Source organism: Larimichthys crocea, chromosome X, assembly GCF_000972845.2.
Source record: "Larimichthys crocea isolate SSNF chromosome X, L_crocea_2.0, whole genome shotgun sequence".
In the NCBI taxonomy this organism is placed as follows: Eukaryota; Metazoa; Chordata; class Actinopteri; family Sciaenidae; genus Larimichthys; species Larimichthys crocea.
The window spans coordinates 27,976,220-27,988,660 of NC_040020.1; the positions used below are offsets into that span (position 1 = coordinate 27,976,220).

At 39.5% G+C, this 12,441-nt stretch overlaps 2 protein-coding genes across 2 annotated transcripts in view; one reads left to right on the forward strand and one right to left on the reverse strand.

Moving 5' to 3' along the window:
* LOC109138242 (uncharacterized) overlaps positions 1-12,441 on the forward strand; it is a 48,745-nt gene that overhangs the window by 21,934 nt on the left and 14,370 nt on the right. The window contains 1 exon segment of the mRNA XM_027282651.1: positions 6,956-6,965. Coding sequence (XP_027138452.1) covers positions 6,956-6,965 — 10 coding nt within the window.
* Positions 3,033-3,930, reverse strand: LOC109139610 (histone H2B 1/2). The gene has a single exon (XM_019263690.2). It carries the CDS (start codon positions 3,711-3,713, stop codon positions 3,345-3,347), a length of 369 nt encoding a protein of 122 aa, XP_019119235.1. The 5' UTR covers positions 3,714-3,930; the 3' UTR covers positions 3,033-3,344.

Below are 12,441 nucleotides of genomic sequence, written 5' to 3' on the forward strand. Positions count from 1 at the left end.
ATGAAACATTTATTATGTGAAGTTCCACAGTCACTTATCAACGCTACAAATCTCTGTGACTCTAGGATCTTAGTCCTCCTTTCTTTTGTCTGTACAGCCTTCCATTTCATTGATCGCAAAATGAAATCATGAAAAAAAGTGTGTAAATTGTTTGTTAATGCTTTCAAATGTTTTCTAAAGAATATACGTAATTTCCTGAGATTGAGGCATATATAAGAAACTCTCAAATAAAGTTCATATAGTTTTCTCATTTCTCAATTGTACAGTGGATCCACTCTGTAGCTGCATTAGACAAAATTACAGTTTTTTCTCAATTGCTAAAACACAATTTCTAAAACCTTGCTCAATTTCTTAAACATTAAACACAAAACCTCATCTTCAAGCAGTATTTACAAAACCTCTGACTCCTCTTGCAAAATCAAACTCTCGCCTCAAAACAGTTTTACCTGTGCTCAAAACCAAACACTGCTCTCAAATGATAAACAAAGCCATCAAAATGATATACACCATCAAGCAGTCAGTAAACAATATACCAAAAATATAGAAAACACATTGTTCAAAACGTATAGTTGTCAGGGAGAAGTACATTTTTAGTCTCAAGACAAATTTTTATATTTTTCCACCACTGTCATTTGATGAATGAAAACAAGTTCTATCATAGTAGCTCAAAATTGATCAGAAATTACTACGCCTACTACTACTATTTCCTCCTCCTTGTACCCCTATTTTTACAGTACTGTACCCTGCATCTTAAAAACTTGTCCTTTGTCTCTGTGATACTGTAATTCTTGTTCTTTGTTGATATGAACCTGCAACCAGTCAAAATCTATTGAGCAGTCCGTACTGTAAACAAATGGAAAGCACAATGTTCAGGGCCATATAATTAGTTTATTGCGAATCTACAAAAAGTAAATATGCAGTTACAAAAAATATTCATGCAGTACAATAAATACAGTGATGAACTTTACAAATATCTATTGAAACATCTGCAGGTAGTGTAGTACAGTAAATTTGCAATTACAAAAATACAGTTGTATACTGTACCTGTTCTCTTCTCTGAATGTCCTTACTATGGTGGACAAATAAATTGGGTTGGCTCTAAGTCCTGCTTCCCTCATTGTTAGTCTATGAACAATAACATGCTCTATGATTGTTGCTTGAATTTCATCACATATTTCCAGTTTGTCTTCTTCTTCCTCCTCCTCGTCCCCACCTCGCATACACACTAGTCCTCTCACAAAGTTTCTTCTATCCATTCTCAGACTTTCTCATTCCCACTTTCAATAACCTGTTTGCTCTCTGAACTGTCTTATATTGGTTGTGTCACATAATTTGAAACAAGTGACATCAATGTTGAGTGGTTGTGTTTAATCAATTTGTATTTGTATTTACAAATTTGGATAACGTGCATTAAAGTGGAGAATGTGTTTTGAGAATGAGAATGTGTTTAGAGTTTTGCTAAAAAGTGTAAGTGCAATCTGCAAATTGTGTTTTACCATGTGAAATTGTTTAAGATATTGATAACAGACTTCACAATAAATAACTAAATGAGTTCAGGCAACTGAGAACTTTGTTCAGCCAATGAGTGTAATATACACTAGAAAATTTCTAAAGAAACTTTGAGTGTGCGTGACTCTGGCCCTGTCGTCCCCATGCATTATTACTGACACTGCTCAGCAAATTCAGTACTAGAAAAGAAATTTTGAGAGTGACGAGTGGGCTGTTGCTGGGGGGTCTGTATTCAAAAAGCACACCTCAAACAGTCATTTTTAATATGTTTATTTAGACACAGGAGCAGCTAGCGCTAGCATTAGCATGTTATCATTAACATGTTGACGCTGATGCGCTAGCAGTTAACATTAGCATGTTAACATTAGCATGTTAGCATTACCATGTTAACGCTGAAGCGCTAGCAGTTAACATCAGCATGTTAACATTAGAATGTCAGCGTTAGCATTTTAGTGCTGATGCACTAGCAATTACAATTAGCATGTTAACGCTGATCCACTAGCAGTTAACATGTTAGCATTAACATGTTAACGCTGATGGGCTAGCAATTGCCATTAGCATGATGACATTAACATGTTGACATTAGCATGTTAACATTAGCATGTTAGCACTGATGCGCTAGCATTAGCATGTTAGCATTAGCATGTTAACGCTGATGCTCTAGCATTTAACATGAGCATATTAACATTAGCATGTTAGCATTAGCATGTTAACGCTGATGCGCTAGCAGTTAACATTTGCATGTTACAATTAGCATGTTAACGCTGATGCACTAGCAGTTAGCATTTTAACATTAACATGTTAACGTTGATGCGCTAGCAATTACCATTAGCATGATAACATTAACATGTTGACATTAGCATGTTAACATTAACATGTTAATGCTGATGCACTAGCAGTTAACATTAGCATGTATTTAATTCCTAGTGGCTAATGCTAATTATCAATAGCAAGTTAACGCACTAGCTGCTCTGCTGTCTCTGTCTGCCATTTTAGACAGACAAGTTCAAATTAAGTGCCAAGAACTACGAAAATGGCTTCTGGCTTCTGCCTGCTGGCCCCTCCCCCCTCTCCTCCTTCCAGCAGGCTGAGGTTGCCAAGCAATCAGGACCTAATCAGCAGCAGCTGGTCTGCACCTGTTAAAATGTCAGTTAGAAATCCTGAGACTGAGAGAAAATGCCGAGACCTGCTGCTGCTGAATCTACACGCCTCGAGCCAAAACTATAAAGCTGACAGCTTTAGCAGGCGAGTGTGAGTGAGACGACAATTTTTCCTACATTTCTATGTATAAATCATGTCTGTGGCTGTGCAATGGCGGCCACAGTCGCAGTTTACAAATTTATTTTTTGGCGACTTTTTCCTCTCCTTCTCCACTCTAGCGATGACACTCAGTCTTGCTCTGGAAAGTTCTCACAATACACCATTCATTTTTTGGTCGCACGTTTTGATACCCGTTTTGTGTATGTGCGCCAAAAACTCTGGGAGGAGCAGTGAGACAAAAAAAAAAAAAAAAAGCGGAAGAATAATAAGCACGGTGGATAACAGTGTGCGCCTTGCATGCACTCAATTAGTTTTGTAACCCAGTGTTATTGAACATGTCCATAAACTCCATAACCCCTTTTAGATTTGTACATAGTCTTTCGAGGAACTGGAGATCTTACATCTTCACTGGATGCTCAGCTGTTGCAGTTTAAGATGTACAGTTCATGCAGTAGGGCACTTGGATAAGAATAAGATGGAAGGAGGTCCAAGTACTGTAGATAAAACAGAAACAAGGCTCTTAGTTGAAGTGGTGGGTGGTCCTGAAAAGGACCTTTGTGTTGTAAACAGCGAGTTTACTTGGAGCTGGTGTACTTGGTGACGGCCTTTGTTCCCTCGGACACGGCGTGCTTGGCCAGCTCACCGGGCAGCAGGAGGCGGACAGCGGTCTGGATCTCCCTGGAGGTGATGGTAGAGCGCTTGTTGTAGTGAGCCAGACGAGAGGCCTCTCCGGCGATGCGTTCAAAGATGTCGCTCACGAAGGAGTTCATGATGCCCATAGCCTTGGAGGAGATCCCGGTGTCGGGGTGGACCTGCTTCAGGACCTTGTACACGTAAATAGCATAGCTCTCCTTCCTGGTGCGTCTCCTCTTCTTGCCGGTCTTGGTGGCTTTAGAGACGGCTTTCTTAGAGCCCTTCTTCGGTGCTTTAGCTACTTCCGGCATGTTTGCTTCAGACGAGTATCACTGAAACTTATAACACGGTTGTTGTCGGAGCGCTTTATATGTATGTCCTGATGCAAATTACAATGTACTGTTGCTCGCACAGGATTGGCTGAGTTGTTGTGCCCGAGACGGAGCATGCGCCTTTACTCCTGACGTCTGAGCAGATTTTTAAAATGTGAAACGTAAACCCGAGAACTGTGTTCAAAGAGAAAATAAAAAATAAAACCGTAAAATGCGACTGTGTGTTAACTCCTCTGTGTTTCAGGTCTCGCTTGTCAAAAGAAATTGTCTCTATCCCTGTTTACATATGTAAATGTACAGTTAAACACTAAGAATTGTCACCTGGTTTGAATATTTTAATTTGTTTCACAACTATTGTGATGATAGTAGTGGTGACGGCAATTAACCTTTTATTTTCTGAACTGTTGAAACTTAGATGTTTGGACTGTTAAATGCACATTGTTCCCATGTGTTAATGCCTTGTACCAGTGGTGCTGAGAAGGGTCAGTTCACTATGCAACATGGTGAGCTGGTCATTCATCTGTTTTTTGTGAATTAGAGTGCAATATTGTTAAAAAAAAAAAAAAGAAAAAAAAAAGAAAGAAAAAACATAGACTGCTGCTTAGTTTGTTTTGCTGTGTTGCACTCCTCTGTATAATCCCATCACAAGTAGCCTCAACTCACTGTTATAGTGCTCGGTTTTATTTAGTGTGCACTGAAAGTTGAGGTCACTTATGGCTTGAGATTTGTATTAGTTATAGTAACGATAACTTATTTTCAGTATTTGTAATCCCTCTTAACAACTCTCCTCCTCTAAAACAATAGTTTACAATATTATGACTTTATTCTCAGTCTGTAATTTATTTATTTATTTTTATTTTTTCCTCTGTGGCCTTAATATTTCATAATTTTATATATAGCCTTATAGTCTATGGGAAACTGTAAATTATCTAATGATTGCAACATCATCTAAAATCATCATTTATCCAAAATGATTGAAATTAATGATCACAGATATTAAAATAATGACAGTTATGTGATGTGTAGTGGGCAGTGGAATAACTATTGGTTTCCATTTGTGGAGACTGCTGACTGAGATAAGGAATGAAATCAGATAGATCCTGGAATTTAGCCTGGTCTGGAGCAGGCCAGCTCCACAGAATAAATCTCTATGGTAACTTATATTATAACATATCCTACTGCCCCCTATCCCGCTTTTGTGCAATCGTATTATGGATAAATTGAGCCAGGATAGCCAAGATATCACGGCTTAATCCCTCATCCTAATTTTGTGCAATGGGCCCCTGGAGTGACGGCAGAATTGTCACCATCAAAGATGAGTCCGATGAGGATGGTGTCGTCCACGAACTTCAGACAATGGATGAAAATGTAATATTGCAATGAGAAATAATATTTCTCAGGCAGATAGTTGTATGGCAATACAATACTCCACTAAACAGTGTCACCTTCCAGCAAAGTAATAAAGACAACCTCTTTACATTTTAAGAAACTTTATTGAAAATATAATTCAAAGAGGGAAAACAAAAACAATACGGAAGCAAAGGCATAATGATACACACAAACAAAACAAAGAAAAAACAGTTAAGATACACATAAGTACAAAACATAGATACACTTACATAAATATGTACATACACACAGAGATTAAATTGGCCGAAGTCCTCCGGAGCTCAGCTCCACCTCCTCACCTCGGCAGTACAGCCAGCAGGATCTGAGCTCCCTCTGCTTTGGTGTTTATAATAATCATGAGCGTAGCTACCATTACACGACTTTTTAAAATCATTAGACTGCACCTCCCCTCTTTTACCATGTCAAAAATCAGTAGGCTACATCAGTCTGTTCACTCATCTCTGTTTCCAAAGCGCTGTATCAGAGCTTCAGAATTGAATCTGTTCCGCTTGTTTATTGATATAAAACCTGAATCGATGAAACTCCAGTCCATGTTTTCACTGATACGTGCACATTCTCACATACAAACACGTACACGTACAAACACACGGTGCTGCTGATGCGCCACCGGGAAGCTTAAGGTGAGTCAAGTACTGTCACAACAAAATGTTCAGGTCATTGTTAACTTACTAAAATTAAACGTCTATTTTTTCACCTTAATGTTTTTGTGACAAAGTCACAGAAACATAAAATGTCAGTTATAAAATCATCCAGTTAACTAACTGTTAAGAAGCGCTAATGCTACGTTAGCAATAGTGAGAAGATGAGGAGGGCGATCAGCTTTCATTTGATTATTACTGTAGACAGGACTGCTCTGTTCAGTTCAACTTGTTTTGATTATAAACATGAAAAAACAGATACTGCTCACTAAATAATTATCACTCCACTAGAAATAATATTTGAATTAAATTGAAAAAATATATACCACCTTGCATAGTCCATAGATCTAAAAACAAACGGTTGATGGCAGGCAGGAAAGTCAGGAAAGCATCACTTATTTGAAAATTTGATAACTTAATATCATACCGTTCCTGGGTGAACCATCTTATGCTATGCTCACTTTCAGACTGTAAATCAGCAATGGATCCATAAATTCAATGTGAGTCATTTGTAAAGGCATAGACCAACAAAGAAAAATAAATAAGTAAATAAAAAAATGAAATTTACGAATGGTGGCACTATCTGAGTTGTGAAATAAAACATCTGTCTCTCCCTGCATGCTTCCACAAGAGCTTTCCACAGTATTTTTGCAAATGTGAAATGACTTTCTGCAGGTTTGTTGACTATTCTCATGGACAGGTAGAGGTAGCCTACTTCAGGACACATGATGAAAGGTGTAAATAGCTCTGTGATTGGAGGCTTTTGTAAACTGGTCTGGTTTAAGATGCTTGGCTAGTTAAGAATCAGATCTGATATGTTCAATGTCCTAGTGTTGCATAATTCTTTAATACCATAGCTCATGTTTAATTTATTCATTCAAGTATTTGAGCCAGTGCTTTAGACTACCATATTTGCAGTAGACTCATAGTTGTTTGATTAGCTAAACCGATTGTGTCTATTTATTCAGACACTGTATCAACATAATTCTGAGACAATGAAGTGGACCTTGAGAGACTTTTTCACAGGGTATGCTGAGGTAAAAAAAAAAAAGTAAAATATTAGTAATCATGATATTTTATGAATTTAACAGTAGTACAGTCAGGAGCAGCAGCAGCAAAGCCCTAAAAAAAGGTGCAGATGTCAGCGTCAGCAACAGCAATAGTGGCCCAAAGAGCAGTGGTTGTACAGCCCGCAGCAGTAGCAGCACAGGCCCAGACCTAAGCAGCATCCCACATTCAGCCCACAACAGTATCAGGGACAGAGCTCCAGCCCTCTGCAACAGTAGTGGCAGATCCCCAGTCTCAGCCCCAGTCCCCAGCAGCAGCAGCAGTAGCCCAGGCCTTGTCCGAGTCCCCAACAGCAGCCCAGCCCCAGTCCCCAACAGCAGTAGCCCAGGTCTTGTCCGAGTCCCCAACAGCAGCCCAGCCCCAGTCCCCAACAGCAGTAGCCAAGGCCTTGTCCGAGTCCCCAGCAGAAGCCCAGCCCCAGTCCCCAACAGCAGCAGCCCAGGCCTTGTCCCAGTACCCAGTAGCAGCAGCAGCAGCTCGGCCCCAGCCCTCAGCAGCAGCACCAGCAGCAATTTGACAATATGCTGGACTCTGGGACAATATGAACATTTCAAGACTAAATTTCCTTTCATATTTGCTTCAAATAAATCTCTAGGATGTGAGGTTTGTAGAGATGCAGGTTCACCAGGGGTTTTAAGGTCAGGGTCCAACAAACATTCATTTTCTTCTGAATGGCAAAATGCCAACGTCATTAAGGCAACACAAAGGAATGAGGGAGACAAAAGGGCCACACTATGAACTTGCTTGTCAGGCTGTTGAGGAGGGTGTTTCCAAAGGGGTGTCAGTGAGAACAGGTAGGAGACAAACAATGATTCCACCCCAGAAATTCTTTGATGCTTTGAGTAATAGTATGCTGTCCAAGATGGTCCCAGAGGAGGAAATAGAACTTTATGATCACCTAAATGTCCTAAAACCTGGCCTACTCCCGTACCCGTGCTGTTTTGAGAGCTGGAATTAAGGCAGCTATGTAATCGTCTAAAAATAATTTACTCTAGTGTGAAACAAGATTTCAGGGACTTTAAGGACAATGAGAACATGCCACTCAACAGAGGACTCATCAAATTAAAACAAGTAGCAGATACACTGGCTGTGAGCACAGCAGAATGTGAAAGAGGATTTTCACTTATGAACACTATTATTTCACCTATTCAGAATCAGCTTAAGATTGACAATCTGTCCCTTGCCTCTTCCACTCATTTTTAATGTTCAGATGGTTGTTGTGAGTGCAGCGTGCTGACTCACTAGCCTTGAACCTCGAAGTTCTTTCACACGCGACACGTACACAAAATAAAGGTCTTGAATCCTTCTTTGTGACAAAACAAAAGATGAATTCCTAACAGCTAAATTATCCTAATGTGCCGTGACGGTCAAAAGACTGTGATGCTTCCATGGCTCGAGGCTTCTAGCTGTCCTTCATGTGTACTCACGCTGTTATATTAACCTCAACAGCCAATCATATTCCATCACATTATAGCATGTGCACATGAATATTCTTATTATCTAAAAATCAACTCAAAATTCTCCAACAAATATTAATATCTTAATATAGTATTAAATCTAAATGTACAAATATGGACAAAACCTACAAAACATAAAAATGGCTCTAACAGGTATTGTTCAATAATATCAAGCACCAGCAGCAGAATATCTTGGTTCTTGTAGGGACTGCTCAGGGCAGCCGCCCTCTTCAGTCCCGGTTTCTCTGTGGTAGTAGGGGGCAAAGGAAAGAGACAAGCAAACAGAGTTTATCACTGTGACACCATCCCCGACTGTTCATTCTGCTCACTCCATATATGCATATACACACACACACACACACACACACACACACACACACACACATATATATGTACATACACACATATACAGTGCCTATCAAGTATTCACCCCTTTGATGTTTTACCCTTTTATTGCTTTCATAAATCAATCATGGTCAATACAATTTGGCTTTTTTCACACAAAAATGTATTGGAAAAAACTCTTTAATGTCAAAGTGAAAACAGATTTCTACAAAGTAATGTCAATGAAATAAAAATATATAAAGAATATAATTGTTTGCATAATTATTCACTCCCTTTTTAATTTAATGGTCTAATTCAATAGAGGTCCATCAAATTGTTGCCAATAGTCTCACAATTAGTGAAATGAAGATCACCTGAGTGGTGTGGGTGTGTTTCAAGTGATTGAGGTATAAAACACCTGTGTCTGAAGGGTCCAGAGACTGGTTGATCCGTATTCCTGGCTATCATTACACCATGAAGACAGAAGAACACTCCAAGCAACTCAGGGAAAGGGTTATTTAAAAGTACAATTCAGGGGATGGATACAAAAAAAATTCTAAGGCATTGAACATCCCCGGAGTTCAGTGAAATCAATCATCAAGAAATGGAAGGAATATGGCACTTGTGTGAATCTGCCTATATCAGGCCGCCCTCGTAAACTGAGTGACCGTGCAAGTAGGAGACTACTGAGAGAAGCCACCAAGACCCCTATGACTACTCTGAAGGCGTTACAAGCTTCAGCTGCTGAGATGGGAGAGACTGTGTATATAGCAACTGCTGCTGCTGCGGTTCTTCACCAGTCAAAGCTTTATGGGAGAGTGGCAATGAGAAAGCCACTGTTGAAGAAAATTCATATTAGATCTCGACTAGAGTTTGCCAAAAAGCATGTGGAAGACTCCATGGTCAAGTGGAAGAAGATTCTTTGGTCTGATGAGACCAAAATTGAGCTTTTTGGCCATCAGACAAGATGTTATGTTTGACGGAAACCAAACACTGCACATCACCAAAAACACACCATCCCTACTGTGAAGCATGGTGGTGGCAGCATCATGCTGTGGGGATGTTTCTCAGCAGCCGGACCAGGAAGGCTTGTAAAGATAGAGGGCAGAATGAATGCTGCAAAATACACTGAAATCCTGGGGCACAACCTTATTCAGTCTGCAAGAGAACTACGGCTTGGGAGAAGATTTATTTTCCAGCAAGACAATGATCCAAAGTATACTGCAAAACCTACACAGGAATGGTTAAAAAGAACCAGGTAAATGTTCTGGAGTGGCCAAGTCAAAGCCCAGACCTCAATCCTATAGAGAATTTGTGGCTGGACTTGAAAAGGGCTGTTCATGCCTGATACCCGCGCAATCTGACAGAGCTTGCAAAGAAGAATGGAGAAAAATCGCAGTGGGCAGATGTACAAGACTGATTGAGACTTATCCACACAGACTCACCCCGAAAATACACAGCATGCAGAACGGCTCCGCTCTGCCGTCCGCCAACTCACACATAATCTGTTTGTGATGCGCTCAGGTGGGTCTCCGCCGGACACCTAGCGTCGCGAGAACGCACGAGATCTCGACAAAAAATGAAAAAAAGAAGCTCTGCGTATGTGTGACAGAGGGCTGCCGGACGCCGCAGTCGTTCCGAAGCAGTGACGCAGCGGGGACGGAGACTGTGAGCTGACACATTGACTAACATTGAAACGTATCAGCTCCGTCGCCGTGGCGGAGCCGTTCCGGAGCTGTTCTGCATGCATTGATTTTAGCCTTCAGTGCTGTGATTGCAGCCAAAGGTAAAATACTGAAAAAGCTAAATACTGACTTGAAGGGGGTGAATAATTATGCAAACAATTATTTTTATTTATATAATTTTCTTTCATTAACATTACTTTATAGAAATCTGTTTTCACTTCGACATTAAAGAGTTTTTTCCAATAAATTTTTGTGTTTAAAAAAGCCAAATTTTATTGACCATGATTGATTTATGAAAGCAATAAAAAGGTAAAACATCAAAGGGGGTGAATACTTATAATAGGCACTGTAAATATAACAAAAAAAAAAAACTCTAAAGAGAGCCTATACTAGTCTTAGTTGAAACGAAATGAGAAAGAAAAACCGCACTAATTTAAGTATCAATAACAGAAAAACATCAAAAACAGCACCCCTGAACTAGTGGATCTAACAGAAATATTCTATGTATAATCAGTACTATAAACTAAAGTAAACCCTGCCCAGCCTCAGTAATTAAACACAAAACAAAATCTCCTTAAACAACACGAGTTAACCAGAGTTAACGTTCACAGTTTCAAGTAACGAGGCAAGCTCACAAAACACCAAAGATAAAGCTCAGCCTCAGCTGAGGTCCAATCCATTAACGACAACCGCACACCTGGATTTACATACAAGAAACACAATACACACAAGAGATATGCCGGGGCAAAACGGCCGTAACACATGCCTAACAAAGTTTATCCAAGGCTTACCTAAGGCTATATGCACTACCAGGACAACTATAGGCGGCACTTTGTGCATCCACAGACCGGTGCACACACGCAGCATAAGGTATTTCCTAGTAAGTAATATGTACTACAAACTTACTAAGCAATTATTTGAGTACTTTATTAACCATATTATTATAATTTAATTTCATACTATTTACCACATACTAGTAACTAATACTAATAACTTGGTACTTACTGTCCTTTGTTATCAGTACTTTAATAGTACCTAGATTTGTTACCATCTAGTTTTCTGCTAGGTTTCCATGTATATACTAAGTACGTAATTAGCCAGTTATTTGGGTACTTTCCTAATAACTATATTGTGTTACTATCTAGTTTTATAGTACAGTAAAAGTAATTAGTGGACTCTAACTTAGTCACTGCTGAAAATAGTTCCCAACAAATCCACTTTGTTCTGTAAGTAGGAAATGCATACAGTATGTGCAGTCAGTGTTCATGAGTGAAACTGGTGAAATAAAGAGGAGATTTGTACATTTTGCAGCATTTTGAATGCTTCAAAGTTTTGAAGTGAGACAGAATCAAACAGAGGCCCTCAGGAGCCCGTGAAAAGACTGTCACAGAACTAAAGCTACAGCATGTAAATCAGAAGGGATAGAGAAAAAGAAGCTTCGGGCGTTTGATTTTGGTTTTGTTTGTAAAGGAATTTTTATCACCTTTGCAGACAGAATTTGTTCCTGAAAGACATGCACGGAGCAGCAGATAAGAAGTTTTAAAATGACAAATCCAGCTGTGACACTCACAAAGCTGCCCAGACTGTCTCATTTAGTTGCTGATAGAGCACTGCAGTTTGAACAAAAGAGAAAAAAAACACAATGAAAAACGAAAGAAACATTTGAGATTAATAGCCTGTCAGTACAAGTGGAAACTAATAACATGGATCAGTGAAATCTGAAGTTAGTGCTTTGTGTTTCCACGTGGGATAAATATGTTTGAGGGAGCAGACCAAATGTTTGGAAATAGTCTGTGTGCAGGATTTAGGGCCTTGAGGATTTTAGCCACAAATTGAAAAAGCCATCAGTCATCGATCACTGCTCAGCATGGTTCATCCAAACCAACGAAGCTACATGAAGCAAAGATATACATGTTCATGAGCTGAGATTAACAGGGCTGGTCCTCACTTCACTCCTCTACAATTCTGAGCTGATGTATTCTTAACATGTTATTGGTGAGTAATCTATGCCTACTCTGCATACTGGCTGTGAAGTTATCCTTTTATAGAGACCTCATTGTCAAATGTGCAGTCCTCATCCTGTGTAAGAATGCACAGGGCAGCAATTTCCACAAGTTTTTTTTTT